The sequence below is a fragment of the Lucilia cuprina genome, chromosome 4 (assembly GCF_022045245.1).
Source record: "Lucilia cuprina isolate Lc7/37 chromosome 4, ASM2204524v1, whole genome shotgun sequence".
Lineage (NCBI taxonomy): Eukaryota > Metazoa > Arthropoda > Insecta > Diptera > Calliphoridae > Lucilia > Lucilia cuprina.
In genome coordinates, this window is record NC_060952.1 from 88,425,464 (window position 1) to 88,445,578 (window position 20,115).

Consider the following 20,115-nt stretch of genomic DNA (forward strand, 5'->3'; position numbering starts at 1 on the left):
ACTGAACTAGAACTGAACTAGAACTGAACTAGAACTGAACTAGAACTGAACTAGAACTGAACTAGAACTGAACTAGAACTGAACTAGAACTGAATTAGAACTAACCTAAAACTTAATTAGATCTAAACTAGAATCTTTTCAAAATATAAATAATAAACCAACCAATTTATCAATTTTAAGTTTTTGCGCTATCTTGTCTAAGATTTCAAACAACTGTTTTCCAACAACAATAGCTAAACTCAAAGATTTAAATAAATCATCAAAATATTAAATTGTTAATTTTTCAACTCTAAGGTTTTCTATAGAAATTTTATTCTTTTAACATCTACTTTTAGCTATTGTCTACATCTAAATTTATTTATTAACAGTTTTTTATTAATAGCCTAAATTAAATTGTTATAAATTTAAAAAAAATGCATTTAATTTTTTTCTCCATTTCTACACTGACACTTTTTTAGATGATGTGTGGTATTGGAAAAAAACTTTAACTTTTAACAAGGTTAAATAAACGCGTTTGTCATTAGCCAACAACCAGCAATCAACGCGTCAATCAAATCTCCAGTGTACACTACGTTTGAAAAATAAAACATGCGCAAACAAAATACGTCAAAACTATTATAAGAATCTAATGTTTGTCTATATGTATGTAGAGTATGTACATCAGCAATTTGAAATGAAATGAAAAAAAAAAAACAATTTACGAAAAAAGTAGGTATATGTCGAGAGGAGAGTAGTAGTGTATGCTTGGGTCTGTCTAATCAAAAGAAATATTTTTTTTCTATTGTTGTATTGTCTTGTTAATATTGATGTAGATACAAGTGAATTTTTAATTTGTTTAAAATTCTATTTTGCAAATAAAAAAACACATAATAATAAAACTATAAATTATTTTTTACTAAAAGTAAAAGAAGGAATATTTAATTCTTGTTGTTAAAGAACAAATAGCTTCAGAAGCAGTAAATTTAACAAAGACTTAAATTTTCGGAAACTACTGGAAAAAGGACATCAATCAAATGAATAAATTCGTGTCCTGAATTGCTTTAATAGAAGTAAAAGAGAGAGGGAGGTTGAATAGAGGAATTGCTAAAAAAGAGACTCAAAAGTTTATAATTCCTTTCCATTGATTTCTATTCACGGTTGTTGAATAACTTCAACAAAAGTCATATTCATGCTATTAGAGGAAGTGCTGAGAAAGAACCTTCAAAGCAGCGAATTTAGAACAAGTTTGTAATGTGAAGAAGGATTAGTTTTCTTGAGAGAGTTTGAAGAGGAGAATTGCTGAAAAAGAGACTCAAAATTTTAGAATTTAACAGAAGCTTGTCGTAGAAATTTAGTCCTTTCCATTAATTTCTATTTATGGCTGTTGAATAACTTCAACAGAAGTGGTATTCATGCTATTTTAAGGAAGTAATTATTTAGAGAGAAGTGTTGAGAAAGAACCTCCAAAGCAGCGAATTTAGAACAAGTTTGTAATACGAAGAAGGTTTAGTTTTCATGAGAGAGAGGTTGAAGAGAGGAATTGTTGAATAAGAGACTCAAAAGTTTAGAATTGAACAAAAGCTTGTCATGGAAATTTAGTCCTTTCCATTGATTTCTATTCATGTCTTTAGAATAACTTCAACAGAAGTCATATTGATGCTATTTTAACGAAGTCATTATTTAGAGAGGTAGCGCTGAGGAAGAGCCTCCAAAGCAGCGAATTTAGAACTAGTTTGTAATGGGAAGTTTTTTTTCATAATTTATATTCACGGTTCTTGAATGACTTCGACAGATGTAATATTCATGCTTTTCTTAAGAAGAAAATGTTTTAAAACATTAGCAAAAGACTTTAATTTAATACAAACTGGATCTGGAAAGAATCAAGAGATTTTTATGCTATTTTTAGAAAGATATTGTAAATAGTGATGGTACTGAAAAGGATTCTCAAAAGTAGTGATTTCAATGTAAACTTGTCATAGAAAGTTTTTTTTTGAAGGAGTTCAATTCTTCGCTTTTAAATAGCTGCTAGAGAAGTCATTGTTAAACATTGTTTTTAGTTTAGAAAGTGAACCTACAAAATGTTTAAAAGAAGTTTACTAATTTTAAAGGAAGTGAGATATACTTTTGCAATATTCTTATTAAAGATCTAACTTTTAGAATTAAAACTTATGTAATTAAAAAAAATATAATTAAATTATTTGAGATCAAACAAAAAAACTTCTTCTATATTAAAGAGTTGAGCAAAAAACAATAACATTAGCTGAAACAGAGAGTAGCGTTCATAAAATAAAAACACGTTAAATAAAATTTATTAAGTATACCTATAGACACAACATTAATCTAAAACATGAAACAAATATGGATGAATCGGGTGTGAAACGAAAAAGGGATAGAGAAAAAGTGAAATAACAAGCATGTATTTATTTGCAAAATATTGTGCAAAAGACAGACCGACAGACAGACAATCAAACAAAACTGGCCGTCAAGCTAGGCAGGCAAACAAGTAGACAAACAGCTAAATAGTCAGACACTCTTAACAGACCACAGATAACCAGACGACATCGTGTTTGTGTGTGTACATACATATAATAAAGTTCTATAAGAACAAGAACAACAAGAGCAAGTAGTAGCAGCAGCAATAAAAATGACAACAAGCAACAACAATTTTGAATAGCAGCAACAGCAACAGAGAGTATATGATTGTATATTTAAAAAAGAAGTTGTTGCTGTTGCCGGCTCGGCTAATACTGCTGCTGCTTTGATGGTCGTCATTGTCGTTCTCGTTAGTAGATAGAAACAAAAGTAAAAAAAAAGTAACAAACAACAATCCAAGAGGAATATAAAGAACGAACTCTTAACAACAGCAGAAGCAGACAGTGAAAAACTTTTGTTGCCACTGTAAAAAAGATAGATTTAGCCATGCGTGTGAGCAAGACAAATCCACCACCAACACCACCGTCGAACATCGCGAGCGAGCGAGCGCTATACTAACAAATCGCTACACAATACTCTCACTATAGCCAACAGATTCTTGTACTATATATCTCTCTCTATATAGATACGAACCTATATAATATAGTGAGTGTTATAATAGTTGTATATTTTAAATATTTGAAAAAAAAGAATAACGAAAAGATTCTTCATCAGCAATACACCACGTAGTACCACATCTTATGGTTGGTATTGTATTCATTTTTTTCTTTAATTTATTTAATTGTTAAAAGTTACCAGACGCGATTTTGTTGTTTGCTTTGGTCTGATTTTAATATTGTAATTTCTATTGCCAAAATTTTTCGCACGAGTTATTGAACTTTAAATGTAAAGTTTTTTTTTGTCATTTTCTTTTAGAGTTCATTTTATTAAAACTGATAACAAGATTTTTTACAAAAACAAAGTTTCAATATTTAATTTATATTTGCATCATAAAGACGTTGTCTACAATGAATTGCGCGCTATAGCTTATCTTTCAGTTTATTTTTGGGTGGGTATGAAATGTTGGCAATTTGGTTATTAAGTTTTGTTTAAATTAAATTTTAATAATATTTAAAGTAAACTTTGTTTATCAATCAGTTTAGTTTCAAACATGGTTTAAACAATGCTAAAGTTTAGTTTACAACAAACTTAACTTGATCTAATCTTATAGAGTTTTTATACATGTTTATGTTTTTGATTGAAAAGTTGGCAATATTAACAAAATTAACGGTTCATAAGTTCATAACTGAGGGCGGGTTTCTTACTACTCGGTTAAAATAGGTTTAACTTGCTGTTAGATTAAACTCGGAACAAATTTAGGCCGACTTTAACCGATGATTGTGTTTTTCAATTATGGATTTATGTTCAGTAAACTTTGTTAGTATTGCCAACTTTTCACTCAAAAACGTAAACAGTGAACAGCTGTTTTTTGCAAATAATACTTTTGTAAAATGAAAATTTTTGGAAAAAATGTTAAATAAACATTTAAAACAAGAATAAATAAAACAAAACAAATCAAAAAATTGCAATTTACTTAAAACATTAAATTTTTGTTCTTCCGAAATCATTGTTTTATTGTTTTTGTTAATTGTGTTTTTTCACTTATAACTTAAGTTTAATTGGTCAATAACACTCAGTTAAACTAAGATAATAACTAATGTTACTGTTTACTGAAAAACACAAAACATATATTAAACTTAGTTTAAACAAAGAATGTAGATAATCTTTATCTGAAAAACTCGCCCTAAGTTAAACTAAGATAATAACTAACGTTACTGTTCACTGAAAAACACAAAACAGATATTAAACTTGGTTTAAACAAAGAATGTAGATAATCTTTATCTGAAAAACTCGCCCTGAAATACACAATCACCAGTTAAAGTCCGCCTAAATTTGAGTTTAATCTTTACACTAAGTTAAGCCTAGTTTAACTGAGTAGTAAGTAGGGTTCTATAAATCGACTTTCGAATGATCGAAATATTAACTTTTTGTCGAAAAAAAGTCGAAAAGTCGAAGTCGACTAATTTGTTCCAAAAAAGTCTATAACTTGACTATCGTTTGTGAAAAAAGTCGACTCTGGAAATAAAAGTCAAAAGTCGAAAAAAAGTAGAAAAGTCGAAAAAAAAGTAGAAAAGTCAAAAAAAGTAGAAAAGTCGAAAAAAGTTAAATAAAGTCAAAAAAAGTTAAATAAAGTCAAAAAAGTAGAAAAGTCAAAAAAGTGGAAAAAAGTCGGAAAAAGTCGAAAACTCGAATATAGTAGAAAAAAGTCAAATAAGTTTAAATAAGTGGAAAAAAAGTCAAAAACTCTAAAATGGTCGGAAAAACTCAAAAAAATCAAAAAATAGTCGAAAAAAGTCGAAAAGTTGAAAAAGGTCGACTACATATTTATAAAATACCAAAAGTCGAAAAATCGACTTTTCATAAAATATAAAAAGTCGGCTTTTAACTAAATACCGAAAAGTCGAAAAGTCGACTTTTCGTTTGAACTATAGAACCCTAGTAGAAATACGAAACATAGTTTAAAAAATTTTGTCAAAGTTTTCTTAAATATATGAAAAATAAAGTTATTTAAAACATTTGAAAATTGTCCTTGTTGTGACAAGTTCAAAATTTAATCTTCTAAATAACTTTAAACAAAATATTTCACTAATTTACCAATTAACTAGTTTGTAACATTTTGCATGTCTCAATTCCCTTAAGTGAAAATTTTGAAATTCTTTAGTTTACACGCGATATTCTTTGCATTAAGAATATTAATCTTCTTGCATGACCACAGAATTCCCCTTGGAAACGTCAGCTGTTGCGTAATTATTATTGAATGTCTTTAAATGTTATACAATAAGTTTAGAGGCAGCATACGACGGCTTATGTAGAAGATTGTTATTATCGTAAAAATAAACTTTTCTTAAGGCTTTCTTAAGATCAGACAATAACTCAGGTTATAGACCAGGCTAAAGAGTGAATTATAAAACAGACTATAGACAAGACTATAATGTAGACTTTACAGTCTATTTCATAATCTGTTTACACCAGATTATAAAACAAACTATAGAGAACATACAACATGATTTGACACTTTCTCTCTCGTTTCCACGACAATTGGATCTTCGCTCCGGAACGACCCGATTCTCAATCGTCAAAAGATTGTTAACTCAGCAACAGCTGTATCAATCTAAAGTTTTATTCCCAGAGAATAATGTCCAGTCTTTTACAACAATTCGTTCAAAACAATTCTATTCAGAAAATATCGACTAATTTTACAGATTTATTAAAAAACATTATTTAAACAATTATTTCATTTCTAAAATCATCACTTAAAATAAAACAAAACATATGATTTTAAAAACTATATGCATTCTTGAGATTTCTTATCAATTTTATATTTCCGTTTTCTTTTTTAAAGAAAAGAAACAAAAAAACATCTTCAAAATATCCCTAAACTTGTTCTGACACTCTTAAACTTGAAAATAATCTTTGATAATTTTTTTACTATTATTAAAAATGTAGTAATTTTTCAAGCATGTATGTACTTTGATAAAATTTTAAAAATTTAACAATCAAAACTACAAGAAAACAAGAACTTCGTCGACTTAGCTTAATAACCCTACACTTACAGAAGCAAATCTCATCATTATATAGAACTGATCGTAATTTATCAACAAAATGACAAAAACATAAAGAAAGTTTAAAAAACCAATCCTACTACCACAGAAGAAACTTTTTTTTAAAACAAGTAATATTTCTATATTCGGCTGTGCCGAATCTTATATACCCTTCACCAAGTATATTTTAAAATAAGTTTTTATTTATTTTGTATTTCTGCACACATGTCACACATAACATACACATAAACAAATATAAACTGTAGCAGAAAGAAATATTAACCGTTGTACTGTAATACCACCGGTAAACTGTATTACCACCCTCAAACAAATATGAGCTGTATTACCAACATATTACTGCTTTACCTCCTTGTTCTTGTTATACCCACTTACCTTCGTGAGAACAGAACAGCATCCAAACATACAAAAAAAAAATACACAGCTGAATAAAACCAAATACATCTCCACACGCACATGTACATCTTTATCCAATTCACAGTGTTGTTGTTGCTTTTTTAACAAAGCATGAAAAAAATGTGGTTTTTTGATGAAATTTTCAAAGGTTGTCTCGGATTTTTGCTCATATCTCCGTTATTTATAGACCGATTTTGCTGATTTTAAATAGCGATCTTCTCGAAAGCATGTCTAACTGAATTATTGAAGATTCGGATCTCGCCGATATCTGGGGACCTCTAAAAACTAATTTCAACAGACAGACAGACAGACGGACATGGCTTAATCGACTCCGCTAACTAAAATAATCCAGAATATATGTATATACAAACGGAATGACAAACTTATATATACCCTTCTCACGTAGGTGAAGGGTATAAAAAGAAAATTCTTAATAAATAGAAATCTCAGAAAAAATTTCTTTGTCAGCATCATTGATTATTGCATGTTCTTCCATAAAAACAACAAAAGTAATAATATAATGTAAATATAACACATTCCAAATCAATGATAAATTTTACATCATTTGTTTTAACAAAAGCTAAACTAAGGCAACACCGTCACCACCACTACCTTCCATTCTTTTTTATTACATGATTAACATTATGGTGACTACAAGTCTAATTTCAAAAGAAAATAATAATAAAAGAAACAATTACATTTTTGTTAATTTTAACACACACACACTCATAAACATAAAATTATTATATATTTTTTTGTATTAGAAATGCTCTAGTTTTTTCCTTGACAGTGTATTTCTTTTTTAAGAAGGGGAGTGGTAGCAAGGTGGGTTAGTTAAATTTTTTTGTTTTTTGATAAGGGGATGAAAAATTTTGACTGACTGGCAGTTTTTTATTGGGTTCAAACAAATAAAATTGTTTGGTTAAATTAATAAAATGACTAACATGCTAAAAAAGTAAATATGAGTTTTGCCATTAGTAAGTTAATTATATAGAAATTAATATAAATTATATTTATGTAAATTTCTAAAAGTAATGTTAAGTAGAAATTGTTTTTTTATAGGTATAACAATAAAAGGGAAAACCTGTAGAAATATTAAAAAGGGAATACGATATTGATTAAATCTTACAGTAAGAAAGTAGAAAAACATAAGTGACTGTTAAGCTAAGTGAGGTTTTAAAAATATATATATATATATCTTGAGTTAACTTTGCGCTGAATATTAGCTAAACAATGTTAAACTAAAACTTATTTAGTTAGGGTTTCTTACTATTCAGTTAAACTAGGCTTAACTTGCTTTTAAAATAAACTCGATACCAAATTAAGGCGGACTTTAGCCGATGATGGTGTTTTTCAGTTATGGATCTAGGATAAGTTAACTTAGGGCGAGTTTTTCTGATAAACATAATCTTCATTCTTTGTTTAAACCTGGTTTAATATATGTTTTGTGTTTTTCAGTTATCAGTAAAGTTACTTATTATCTTAGTTTAACTGAGTGTAATTGGCCAATTAAACTCAAGTTATAAGTGAGAAAACACAATTAACAAAAACAATAAAACAATTTCGGAAGAACAAAAACTTAATATTTTAAGTAAATTTGCTATTTTCTGTTTTGTTTTGTTTTATTTATTATTGTTTTAAATGTTTATTTAACATTTTTCTAAAATTTTCCATTTTACAAAAAGTATTGTTTGCAACAAACAGCTGTTCATTGTTTATCAGTTTGAGTGAAAAGTTGGCAATACTAACAAAATTAACTGAGCTTAAATCTAAAACTGGAAAACACAATCATCGGTTAAAGTCCGCCTAAATTTATTCCGAGTTTAATCTAACAGCAAGTTAAGCCTAGTTTAACTAAGGACTAAGAAACTCGCCCTTAGTAATCAGTAACGTTACTTACTTATATTCTTAGTTTAACTGAGTGTTAGGCAACTAATCCTAAACTAATTTGTTTAGAATTAATAGAAGAGATTATTTTGTAAACTTTTGTTAAGATTAGAAACTAAACAGACTTTTGACTGAACAATAGGTCAGACTATAGACCACACCATTGACTGGATTATAGAGTTTAACATATAATAGACTTTTTACTAGACTATAGGCCAGTTTATAGACTGGACTATTGCTTAGATTATAGACTAAAGACTGGATTATAGGATTATAGTGCAGGATTGAAACTTTATTCTATGCAATGATGATAATTTCTATAAATATCAACTGTCAAATGACTGCCACTATTCGATTTTGGCTCTTCTACTACTCTTCTTCTTCTTTCAAGTGTCATTCAACATAGAGTGACTGTTAGAGGGAAAAAGACACAAAGTCTATATTACAGTTTTTACTTTATACAAAAAGCAAACTACTTTCATACCTACAAGCCAAAGTGATTAGTCAAAAATTTGACATTAAATAAATACAGAGTAGGTAAGTGTCAATAATACAATCAATATTATAAAATATTTACACTTTTATAATTTTCCAATTCTCCTTTAATATGTATTTAAACATATTATAAAAGATAACTTCCATATTCATAAATGCCTAATAAAATTATTGATGGTTTATTGTAGAAATTTTGTATGGTAAATGTGCGTAATAAACCTAATATAAGCGTTTAATATCTTTATGAATATAGGGGCTAGTTTTTGCATAAGGTGGTTATTTAGTTTGTGTAATAAACAAACAAAAAAAATTACGTCTTGGTAACCCTATAATTACCAACAAACACACATACGCTCATCTATTGAAACACATACACTCATGAAGGTTGTGCTTGTCAACGCGCAGAGCAACAACGATCGATTCATTCATCGATTTTTCGCGCTTATACAAAATATAAGAAAAAAGGAGAAGCAAAAAAAAAACGAAATAGATAGAAAAGAAAATCCAAAAAACATAAAAAAACTTTAAAAATATCTAAAAGAATTATAAAAATAACAAGAAATATTCAAAAGGAATATAATAAAGAAACAGACGAACAAAAAAAGAAATACTTTATAAAAGAAGAAACAAAAAAAGAGAAGTTAACACAAACACCAAAGAGGAGGAAGAAGAAAATAAGTAATATGCGAAAAAAAGTTTATATCTAGTTGAACTATTCACGCTAACAGGATTCAAATGCAAAAGCAAAAACAACGAAAGCAAATGAAATGGAAGATATAGCGAAAAAAACATGATGATGATGATGACGAAGATAATGACGATGTTGTTAATAGAAGTAAAAACCACATTTTTTTGGAAAATATTCTTTTCTTTTGGGAAAAAAATATAAAAAATTATTATTTTATGTTTGAACTTGAGAAAAGAAAATTATGAATAAAATATTAAACTTATTTTCAACATCTTTAGTATACACTAACGACGTTACCACCCTAAAAGGAAAAATTTTTAGGGTTTTTTAACCCCCACCCCCAAATACATAGATTTATTTCAACTTTGTTAAAGGAAAATTATGTATACACTTGATTTTTCTTGACAAAAAGATTCTTTATGCTAAAAATTTTAAATAATCAAACATTTTTTTTTGAAACTCTTATTTTTAATTAAAAAAAACACGCCAATTTTCAAGCCGGTGAAAGAACAGGTTTTTTTGTTTTTATATTCTTTCCAATTTCTACGAAAAATTTACTCATCGTTTTTAATTTTAAATATACTTTTAAAGACCATAATTTATTTAGGCCTAGCTACTTTAGTGTTGCTAAACCAGGGATGGCAAGTGGAATTTTTAAATCAATATTTTTTTAGCAAATTTTAAATTAATATTATATAAAAGCATTTCAACTTAAGTTTTGTTTGCTTACATGGATTTGTCATTAAATTAGACTTGTCTGAAGATAGAGAATCGTCTGGGGACTAGAGAAAACACTAATCAATAAATAAGTCTATATAATAGTATAGGCATAAACTTATTTCTAGTCTATAGACTAGATAGTAGACTAATCTATATAGACTATAGACACAATATATTAGCGTCAAAGACTAATTGGTAGTTATTAGACTTAACCATAGTCAAGTAAAAGAAAAATACTTTAAACGACTATTCCAACTCATAAACTTTGTGTTAAGACTATTATTTCAAACAACGAAATACTATATTTAAATTTTATCAAATAGGTCATACTTTTAAAGATCGAAATGTATTAAAAAAAATGTATAATTGTACCAATTTTGCCAACCCTGATGCTGACGCACCAAAACGTTTTATGGAAAAAAATAAGACAGACAACTCGAAACAGCCCCACATGAGCACATGCATACACATTTTCTTTTAAAAATTTAATAGATATAGAATGAAAAAATCTAGCTTGTTCTTGATTTTTCTGCAACTCTAGCCCTCTTAAACTAATCCAAAAAGTGTGTTCCGGAGGGCAGCAAGTTTACAAAAAAAAAACACAAATTAAGATTTTTTCACACTTTTTTTCTTAAACAGTTCTAGAAGATATTTTCTGTATATTACTCACCATCATAGCGTTCTGCTTGTTCGGCTAATTTAGCCTTGTAAACATTATTTTCACGTTCAGACATTGTGCAAAATATTTAATTTGTGTAGAGTTGAATAAAACTTGTTTTTTCTTGTTTTCTTTTTGTGTACAAAAATCCTTTTACGATTTTTTCTAATTTTAAATTAAAAAATTTCGTTTAATCCCGGCGTCGTTGTGCTTTTTTTTGTGTGTGATTTCAAAAAAATTTTTTGCTCCGTCGCCTTCGTTCCGAATTTTTTTTCTTTCTGTTTTAAAAGCTTTTTTGCTTGACGTTTTTTTCTCTACTACGTTTTTCTTTTTGTGTGTTTCTCTGACAAGCGCCGCTTCTATACTTTTTTGTTGTTGTATTTTTTCAATGTCGTTGGGTGTACGCAGGGTATGGTCGTCGCTGTGTAAATCCTGGTCAGAGAGAGAGAGAGAGGGAGAAGAAAAAGAAATTGTTTGTTTTATTGCTTTTCTTTTGTGAAAATAACTTCTTCTTTAAAACACTGCCAATTTATTTATTTTATTATTATTATTTATTTATTCTATTTTATTTATTATTTTTTAATTAATTATTTACTAGATAAATACACACTTTTCAGCTGGTTTGATGATCTCCGTCGTCTTTACGCCGCCGCTGCTTTTTTCGATTTGTATAGAATCGTTGTCACACTAGTTTTTCGTTCTTTGTCGCTTGCTACAATCAATATGGCCGCACCTAAAATGCTTTCAATGCAGTCATCTCTTTCTAGCTACTGTTAATGTATAGAAAATTTTAAATTATTTCAGTTATATATTGGTAGCATTCTTTTTTGTAGTTTTGTAGCTCGCAATGCCTATTATGCAAAATAATTGGCAATGCAATTTTGTTTGCGGCTTATTATAGGTAGGGTTGTATTTTAAATGTATTAAGAATAAATTATTTATTTGAGTTGCCAGATGTATTTTTTTTTGGAAATAAAATTATTATAATTTAGCTTGAAAAATATTCGAATGTTTTGAGATTTGTAAAATAATCGTTATTATAGGTTTGTTATGGATAGTTTCTTAGCTGCTTATAGAAATTGTTTAAAATGTTTATTCAGAAAATTGTCTCCATAAATGTTTTCTTCAAAGTTTATTGCTGTAACGGTTCTAGGATTTCTTTCTATCAAACAATTGATTTTTTTTGTGGCATAGCGTCGAAACGACAATTTTATTCAAAAAAAAAAATATTGAAAACTCAGTAATATAAAACCCGAAGAAATCTGAAGAGTTAAAAAAATGGTTGAAAAATGTCGATATTCAAAAATAAACAAAATATATATCCTTTGTAAGTTGTAAACGTGGAAACTTTAAATTTTAAACAGAGTTATTGGGAAAACAAGTGAAAAACCGTAGAAAAACGTCAAAAAGCGTTTGAGAATTCTCACCGATCAAAAAATAGACTTTTCATGAATTAAAAACGGCGTAAAAGTAGGTTTCTATAGTTGAAACGAAAAGTCGACTTTTCGACATTTCGACTTTTTGCATTTAGTTAGTCGATTTTTCGACTTTTTTCATTTAATTAAAAGTCGATTTTTCGACTTTTAATATTTTATAAATAGTCGACTTTTCGACTTTTTCCGACTTTTCGACTTTCCGACTTTTTTCGACTATTTTCGACTTTTTCCTATCAGAGTTAAAAATTTATAAAGTTGCCAGAAGCGTAAATTTATAATGTTGCCATTTAACATTATATTATATTATTATTATTTTTTTTTGAGTAAGATTTATTTAAAAAAATTAGTTTTTTCTTTTTTTGAAAATATTTTGAAGTTTGAAAAAAATATTTTTATTGCTATAATATCATCTATGCGATAACATAACGATATCCTAAACGTATTGCGTAGGATGAAAATCCTCTTACAGAAATAAATACAACAATTTGGCAACAAAAAATACTTTACAAAATCAAAAAAATATTAATTTAAATATTTTTATTGTTTATTGCCGATTTTACTTTTAAATATTAACATTGCGATATCAAAAAAATATTGCTTGGGTGATTTTCTTCCAAATTATAAAAATTTAATATTGCTTTGATATCTTCTATGGACGATATCTTCCAAATGTTTGTAGGGTTATTAATAAAAAATTTTATTTATATTTTTTCTATTTGTTGCAATTTTTTGAGTTTTTTCAACTTCTTTCTATTTTCGACTTTTTCCGACTTTTCGACTATTTTCGACCTTTTCCGACTATTTTCAAATTTTTCCAAATTTTTCGACTTTTTCCGAATTTTTTATACTTTTTCCGACTTTTTCCGACTCTTCGACTTTTTTCGACTCTTTCCGACTTTTCGACTTTTTTCGTCTTTTATTTACAAAGCCGACTTTTTGACTTTTTTCATAGACGATAGTCGAGTTATCGACTTTTTGGAACAAAATAGTCGACTTCGACTTTTCGACTTTTTTCGACAAAAAGTCGATTGTTCGATTATTAGAAAGTCGATTTATAGAACCCTACGTAAAAGTAAATTTTTTTGTTTCAAGTAAACAACAAAGATTACATAATAACAACAAACAAATAAGTACAACATTTTCAAATGGTTTTTATTTAAAAAATCTACAAATTTAGAAAACTTTTCGCATTGCCAATCTTCGCATAAATCTATTGCGGCTACAAATTTACAATAAAAACAACAAATTGATGTGTTTATTATTGTTTGGTGAATACCGTTAATTCAATTGACTGATAACGGCTATCAATTTCGTGTGAATGTTTTTTAAAGAAAAAAGAAGCGGCATTTGTTATTTTTTTTACTAATTGGAAAAATTTTGTGGAAAAACTTAAGAATTAAAAAAATGTGTAATATAATGTGTATCAAATATTTTATATAACAAAATGTATTAAATTCTAGCGAAATGTCAATTAATAATAAATAAATTGTAAATATTGATAAATTGAAAATAAAATTTTTGCAACAATATGGCACCTGACTTAGGGGGCTGGATTCACAATTTTACAGTGACCGATACCCAAACCCATAAGGGTGGTTATACTTTGTATAAAATTACCTCGATTGTAAGTTGCTTATTTATTTATATTTACTTAAAATAAAATATGTATTTACTTTTAAAGGTTTTTCCCAGATCTGTGCCACAGGCTCTAACACAAATTGTGGTGTGGCGTCGTTTTCATGATGTAAAACGACTTCATCGTGATCTCAAGCGACGACATAAGAGTTTGCAATTGCCTGGTTATTTGCCAGAGCCTATAGATTGTTCTTTCTTTAAACGTTTCGATAACGATATCATACAAAAACGCAAGGAGTACATTTTGCAATTGTTGGACTTTGCTGCCCAGCATACGGCCTTGTATAAATGTCATGCATTTGCTCAATTTTTCAATGAAACTACGCCCCCAAATAAAATTCAAACACTAGTGCATAAAGCCGTCAGAGGTTTAAATAAAAATTTGGAATTATTGCAAGATCAAATAGATTTTGCCAGAAAAGAATTACCTGATAAGAAAACGTCGGCAGTAATAAATCATGTTGTTGAGACAACAACGACGGCAACAACACAGCAACAAGATGAAAAATGTAATGCAAAAGAACAAGTGGTAGTAGAGGTGGAAGATGGTGAAGAGGAGGAGGAGGAAGAAGACGACGAGGAAGATGATAGTCTTAAAGCTGAATACAGTGCAAATGTTAAGAAACATCCAAAACATTTTTTAACCCCCATGGCCTCTATTGAAAGTGATGATAGCGATTATATATACGAAGCAGCTTTAGAATTTTCACAAGCTGTACAAGCAGAGGCAAATTTGGAATATACGGAAGCTCATACACGCTACAAACGTGGTGTTGATATACTTTTATATGGTTCTAAAGATGACAATAGCGAGGAGAGAAAATTTATAGCAAAAGCTAAAATAACCAAATATTTGGCCAGAGCTGAAGATATACATGAACGTTTTTTGAAAAATTCTCATAGATCATTAACTGCTTCCCCTAAAAATAATTTCCAATTGTCTATAGATGTCTCCGGTAATACAGCTTCCGATTCCTCTGGTCTATATTTGGAGAGGCCTTGGAATCATATGGCTAAATATAAAGTCAATCGTTTGCTGGGCAATAAAGTTTTGCATGTCACCTGTATAACAGAGCATTTAAAACCCTCCTATGTTATGAAGGGCATTGAGAAACCTTCTAGCAATTCACCCACACAAACTGTATTTTTACCTCAACATGTTCCCTATATGGTCGACTTATTGGCCTTCTTTCAGTCAGATCAAAAAATTTTCCTTCTTCTCAAGCTGGCCTTGGGTGGTAAACTATCGGATTATGTACATTCCATTAATAATTCGTTGCAGGCAACACAACTTTTAAACGAAATGAATGTGAGTGGCCAATGCCGCAATAAGCCCTTAGAAGTCAACGATTTGCTCACCAATTCTAAACAATTATTACAATCAGTATCGAATACTTTACAAGTCGTTAAAGATTTGGAATCTCCTCCATACAAATCACCACGTCGCAGTCCACGTAAGTTGCCATCGTTTCATTCGAAAATTCCTGAAAATCAAATTAAAATGTGGTCACAACAATTATTGGTTGCTATACATGCTTTACATGAAAAAAGTGTTATATTAAGGTGAGTTTAGACTAACGTAGAACTAACCTTGAACTGAACTAGAACTAAAACATTTCCTATTTTTTTATTATTTAATTTTGCAGTGATCTACACATGGACAATTTATTATTAAACGAAAATGGTCAATTACTTTTAACATATTTCTATCAAAATGAAGGTGTCTCTTCCGACAGTTGCATACACAAAGCCCTAAGTCCAAAAGCTTTGGATGAACATTTTGTTGCTCCAGAACGTCCCTTAACATTACGTTCAGATTGGTGGAGTTATGGTGTTATATTATATGAATTATTTTTGGGTTTGGTAAGCGAAATTTTTAATTATTTTTTATATATTTGCAAATAAAATGCTTGCATGAATACCGCTTTAATGATATACATACATATTGCATTCCCCAATGGAATTAAATTTAATTGTTTATAAAGTTGGAATGAATACTATTCGGTAAACATTATTATTTCAGTTCAAATTTCATAAGCATTAATTCATTATCAAATGAAAAGTTTACTTTTGTTATTTTATATATTTATATTATAATATGGTTTTTATATTATTTGCACAGCATTATAATAGTAACGCACGGCTGGTCAAAAAGCGACCTCAGTTAACTTTTTCTGTATTTCATCATTTTTTATTTGACATCCTCCTATCAATCTAACCAAAGCTTTTATTATATGAATTTTGAGTATGGTTTTTGTGTATATGGTTTTTGTGTACATTTCACTGTAGTTTTGTATAGATAGATAGATAGATAGATAGATAGATAGATAGATAGATAGATAGATAGATAGATAGATAGAGAGATAGATAGATAGATTGATAGATAGATAGATAGATAGATAGATAGATAGATAGATAGATAGATAGATAGATAGATAGATAGATAGATAGATAAGTAGATAAGTAGATAAGTAGATAAGTAGATAAGTAGATAGATAGATAGATAGATAGATAGATAGATAGATAGATAGATAGTTAAACATCAATTACATAAAAAGTCAATTACATATGATGTTTGTTTGTCTAAATCGTTGATATCCTCACACTTTTTGCCTAAATCTACTACATTGTTTATGTAACAGTTACACTATTACCGAAATTACTTCCGTTTGATGCGATTTTCGCTGATTAGGCGATAATAAGGAATTTGGAAAGTTTCATATACACTTGGTCCTTGTTCCATTTGTGGATAAAGCTCCTTTTGAAATGACAAAAAATTTGAAACATTTACCAAATTCTGAGCTTTATCCTGTCCACTAAAACTAGTTTTATGATTGGAATCCAAAAATGCTATTGTCTTTCCATTGTAGTGAATGTGCTAAGGGTGTAAAAATGAAATCAAGTTTCGCTAATCTATCGACTGAAAATACTTCACTTTGAAAGAGAAATTCAGTTTGTAGTATTTAAAACAAATCTGATAGGATTATAATTAGTAGTTCAAAGAATGATATTTTTAAAGTCGTTATTGAATACGTCAAAGATATGTAGATTGTTCGCGTTAGTAAAATACTTGAATACAATTCTGTAATCGAATATAGACAACAAGCAGCTCGACTATCATGAATTGGTCCATATTTTAGCCCAAATATTACATTTCATTTTAAAAAATTCACATTTTTCATTTCTGTTTTATTGGTGGCTTGTTTTTATTTTTAATATCACAACAATTTTTTACCACAAATTATTATTTTTTTCATAAAAGTCATTTTATATGTGTAAATTTTAACCTAACCCTCAAGTGCTTTTTGTGTTAATCTTTTATAACTAAAAATATAAAAAAAATATATAATAAATATATAAAAAAAATAACTAAACCACTTCCATAAACCAGCCATTTAAAGCAGCTCATCCGGGACAAATTGATTTATATGGTTTTGTACAATATCCCGAAAATGCTGAAATAACTGATGCTGCCAAAGATTTATTGGAAAAACTACTACAACAAGCACCCGAGGAACGTCTTGATTATGAGAAAATTAAAAAACATCGTTATTTTGAAGGTACCAACTGGGAGGAGGTGAAACAAAATGGTTACAATAATTTTACACAAAAGTGAAATTTTTATAAAGATTATAAAGTTTTTTACACAACAGACAACCAGTGATAATTTTAAGTGGAATGATAACTCAAGGAACTAAATGAAACGGTTTGCTAAAAATTTTAAATATAAAATAAATAATAAACGTAATTAGTAAATAGAAGTGTAGTATTTAATTAATATTAGTTAATAACTTAAACAGTTGCAATATTTTAAATAAAGTAACTGTAAAGATGAATGGTTTTAATTTTAAAATATGCAGCAAGACAAAATTGTTGAAAGCCCCATCTTTTACCATCATAGAGTGGCTAAGTCTGTATAGAGGTGGAGCAAATAGTTAGGGATGACCATTTAATTAGAGCAATCCTATGAAGATCATGCTGAAATAGCGTTTTACAGCCGGAAAGTGGAACACCAGCAGGCTTGCTGTCGGTACAAATATGCATATTCCTATTGAATTATGGCTGAAATTACAGCAGTATTGGTCGTGCAATTTAAATTTCACCTTCTTTTAAAGAAGGGGCCGCCTCCCATACCCCTTGCTGACTTCGATACGTCAGTGTAGACATGAATCGTTTCATTTAATAACTGAAATAGATCAGTTGTTATCGACACTGCGAAGCTCGTGTCAGGATGAAAGATGGGAGAGCAGTAGTCAATGTTACTAGGTAAATAGGTCGCCAGACTCACTAGACCTTCAGAAACAGATGGCTGAGACAGTGCATGACTACAAAGAGTAGAAAATAAGGTTGTTTTCTCCAGAGCTTACAACCAAGCAAACGCTCCATAAAAAATGGGTTTCACAACCATGACAAAAAGCCACTTAGCAGTCATATGAGCTTATGTGTAAAATATTGCTGCCTAAGAAACGCTTGCTTAGACATTCAGATTCCATAATGTATAGAATCTAGAGCGATGTTTTCTAAGAGGGGGAATCATGTATCGTTTAGTAAAAAGAAAAAGTTAATTTTTTTCTGGAATTAACACCAATATCACAGTGTGAACTCCAGCGACTCAGTCGCTAAGACGACAAATTGAAGGCATAGTGAGAAAGTGACGACATGTTTCCCGGAAAAAGCCGTAGTCACATAATCAGCATATGCAAAAGTTTTGCACATCATTGAATCGAATGCCACTAACAGTGAAATAATAACTAGATTCGAGAGGAGAGATGATATAACTCCTTCTTGTGATGTATTCCATCGTGTAAACTGTGACATTGCCCATAGTAGACGAATAGAAGGATAATAATGCGAATTCCTTGTGCTCAAGGACAAAACCCACAAGCGTATGTAGAGCAGCATTAAAAGTTTTTAAATAAAAATTTATGTAACGTTTCGAGCGCTGTGCCCTATCCTTCAGGAGACCTGCTCTACCTAAAATTCTAACAGGGTTTTGGGGTTGTGTTCTTGTCTCTATCAGGATAGGCTAGGGACCGCACATGTTGGAACGCTAAAATCATATGAAGATTCATTGTAGACCTTAAATGTTGCATAGTTTTTGAATGATGACAGACTGATGGTTCTGAAATCCTTCGGTCTAGTATGTGAGGACTTCCCTACCCTATCACCTTGAGAATGAAGACCGTGGTGCACCTAGACCATGATTCTGGAACACTTATCGCAGGCCATATTGAGAGCTTGGAACTTCTGAATAAGATTCATTCCTTTTTGAATTTAAAAATGATACTTAATATATCAAAAGAATTGATTCTACATTTCATTTATGAAAGTATTTATTAAGAATACATTTTTATTGCACTAATTCCTAATAAATATTTTAAACAAATAAAAAGAATAGTTTGTATTCCAGGAATATTCGCGAATATTGCGATAGTGCTAAATTGTAACTTTTTTATAAAATCAAATCAAATAGTGTATTCTAAAATTTAGAATCTAAGACTAGGTGTGACTTAGAAATGGAAATCTGTTTTCTATTTCACTTTTTTGGGACTTTTTCGTTCTACAAAAGGTACTTTTTGTATTTTCTGTAAGATTGAACCATGAAACATGTAGACCCCTCCGCATTAGACGAAAACACATAAAAGGGAATTTTTTTCGTTTTACAAAAAGGTACTTTTTGAATATTCTATAATATTGAACCCAGAAACATAAAATTAGATATGTTACTATGATTACTATGTGAGAACCGAAAAAGCGAATTTTTTTGGTACTTTTTAGTTTTTTTAAAGATACTTTTTTAATTTTCTACAAAAATGAACTTAGAAACATGAAGTTAAGTATGTAGAGTCGGAATTATATGAGAACCCACATAAAGGAACTTTTGGATACTTTTTCGTATTTCAAAAGGTACTATTTGAATTTTCTATAATATTAAACCTAGAAACATGAAATTAGGTAGAACCGAAATTATGTGAGAACCTATAAAGTACTTTTTGATTTTCCTACAATATTGAACCTAAAGACATGATATAAGGTAGAGCCTAAAAAAACATCCCTCCTATGATAAGCCTGTGTTAAAATCATCACTTCTTCAGGTATATTTCAGCACTTCCATGGAGTAATTCCTAC

The 20,115-nt window shown here is 29.2% G+C and overlaps 2 protein-coding genes across 2 annotated transcripts in view; one reads left to right on the forward strand and one right to left on the reverse strand.

Moving 5' to 3' along the window:
• LOC111688203 (14-3-3 protein epsilon) overlaps positions 1-11,685 on the reverse strand; it is a 14,881-nt gene extending 3,196 nt beyond the window's left edge. The window contains exons 1-2 of the mRNA XM_023450687.2: positions 11,526-11,685; positions 10,928-11,347 (exon numbers count right to left, since the gene is read on the reverse strand). Coding sequence (XP_023306455.1) covers positions 10,928-10,991 — 64 coding nt within the window. The 5' untranslated portion in view covers positions 10,992-11,347; positions 11,526-11,685. The remainder of the gene's footprint in view (positions 1-10,927; positions 11,348-11,525) is intronic.
• A 2,067-nt stretch (positions 11,686-13,752) lies between these two features.
• LOC111688205 (ribosomal protein S6 kinase delta-1) lies at positions 13,753-17,742 on the forward strand. Its single transcript, XM_023450689.2, has 4 exons — positions 13,753-13,975; positions 14,033-15,549; positions 15,633-15,849; positions 17,378-17,742. Exons 1-4 carry the CDS (start codon positions 13,880-13,882, stop codon positions 17,600-17,602), a joined length of 2,055 nt encoding a protein of 684 aa, XP_023306457.2. The 5' UTR covers positions 13,753-13,879; the 3' UTR covers positions 17,603-17,742.
• The last annotated feature ends 2,373 nt before the right edge of the window (positions 17,743-20,115 follow it).

Bases quoted from the DNA above. Each gene is read 5' to 3' on its own strand.
- LOC111688205 (XM_023450689.2), top strand. From the start codon at position 13,880: ATGGCACCTGACTTAGGGGGCTGGATTCACAATTTTACAGTGACCGAT. The intron at 15,550-15,632 runs GTGAGTTTAGAC...TTAATTTTGCAG, and splicing joins GAAAAAAGTGTTATATTAAG to TGATCTACACATGGACAATT. The intron at 15,850-17,377 runs GTAAGCGAAATT...TCCATAAACCAG, and splicing joins ATGAATTATTTTTGGGTTTG to CCATTTAAAGCAGCTCATCC.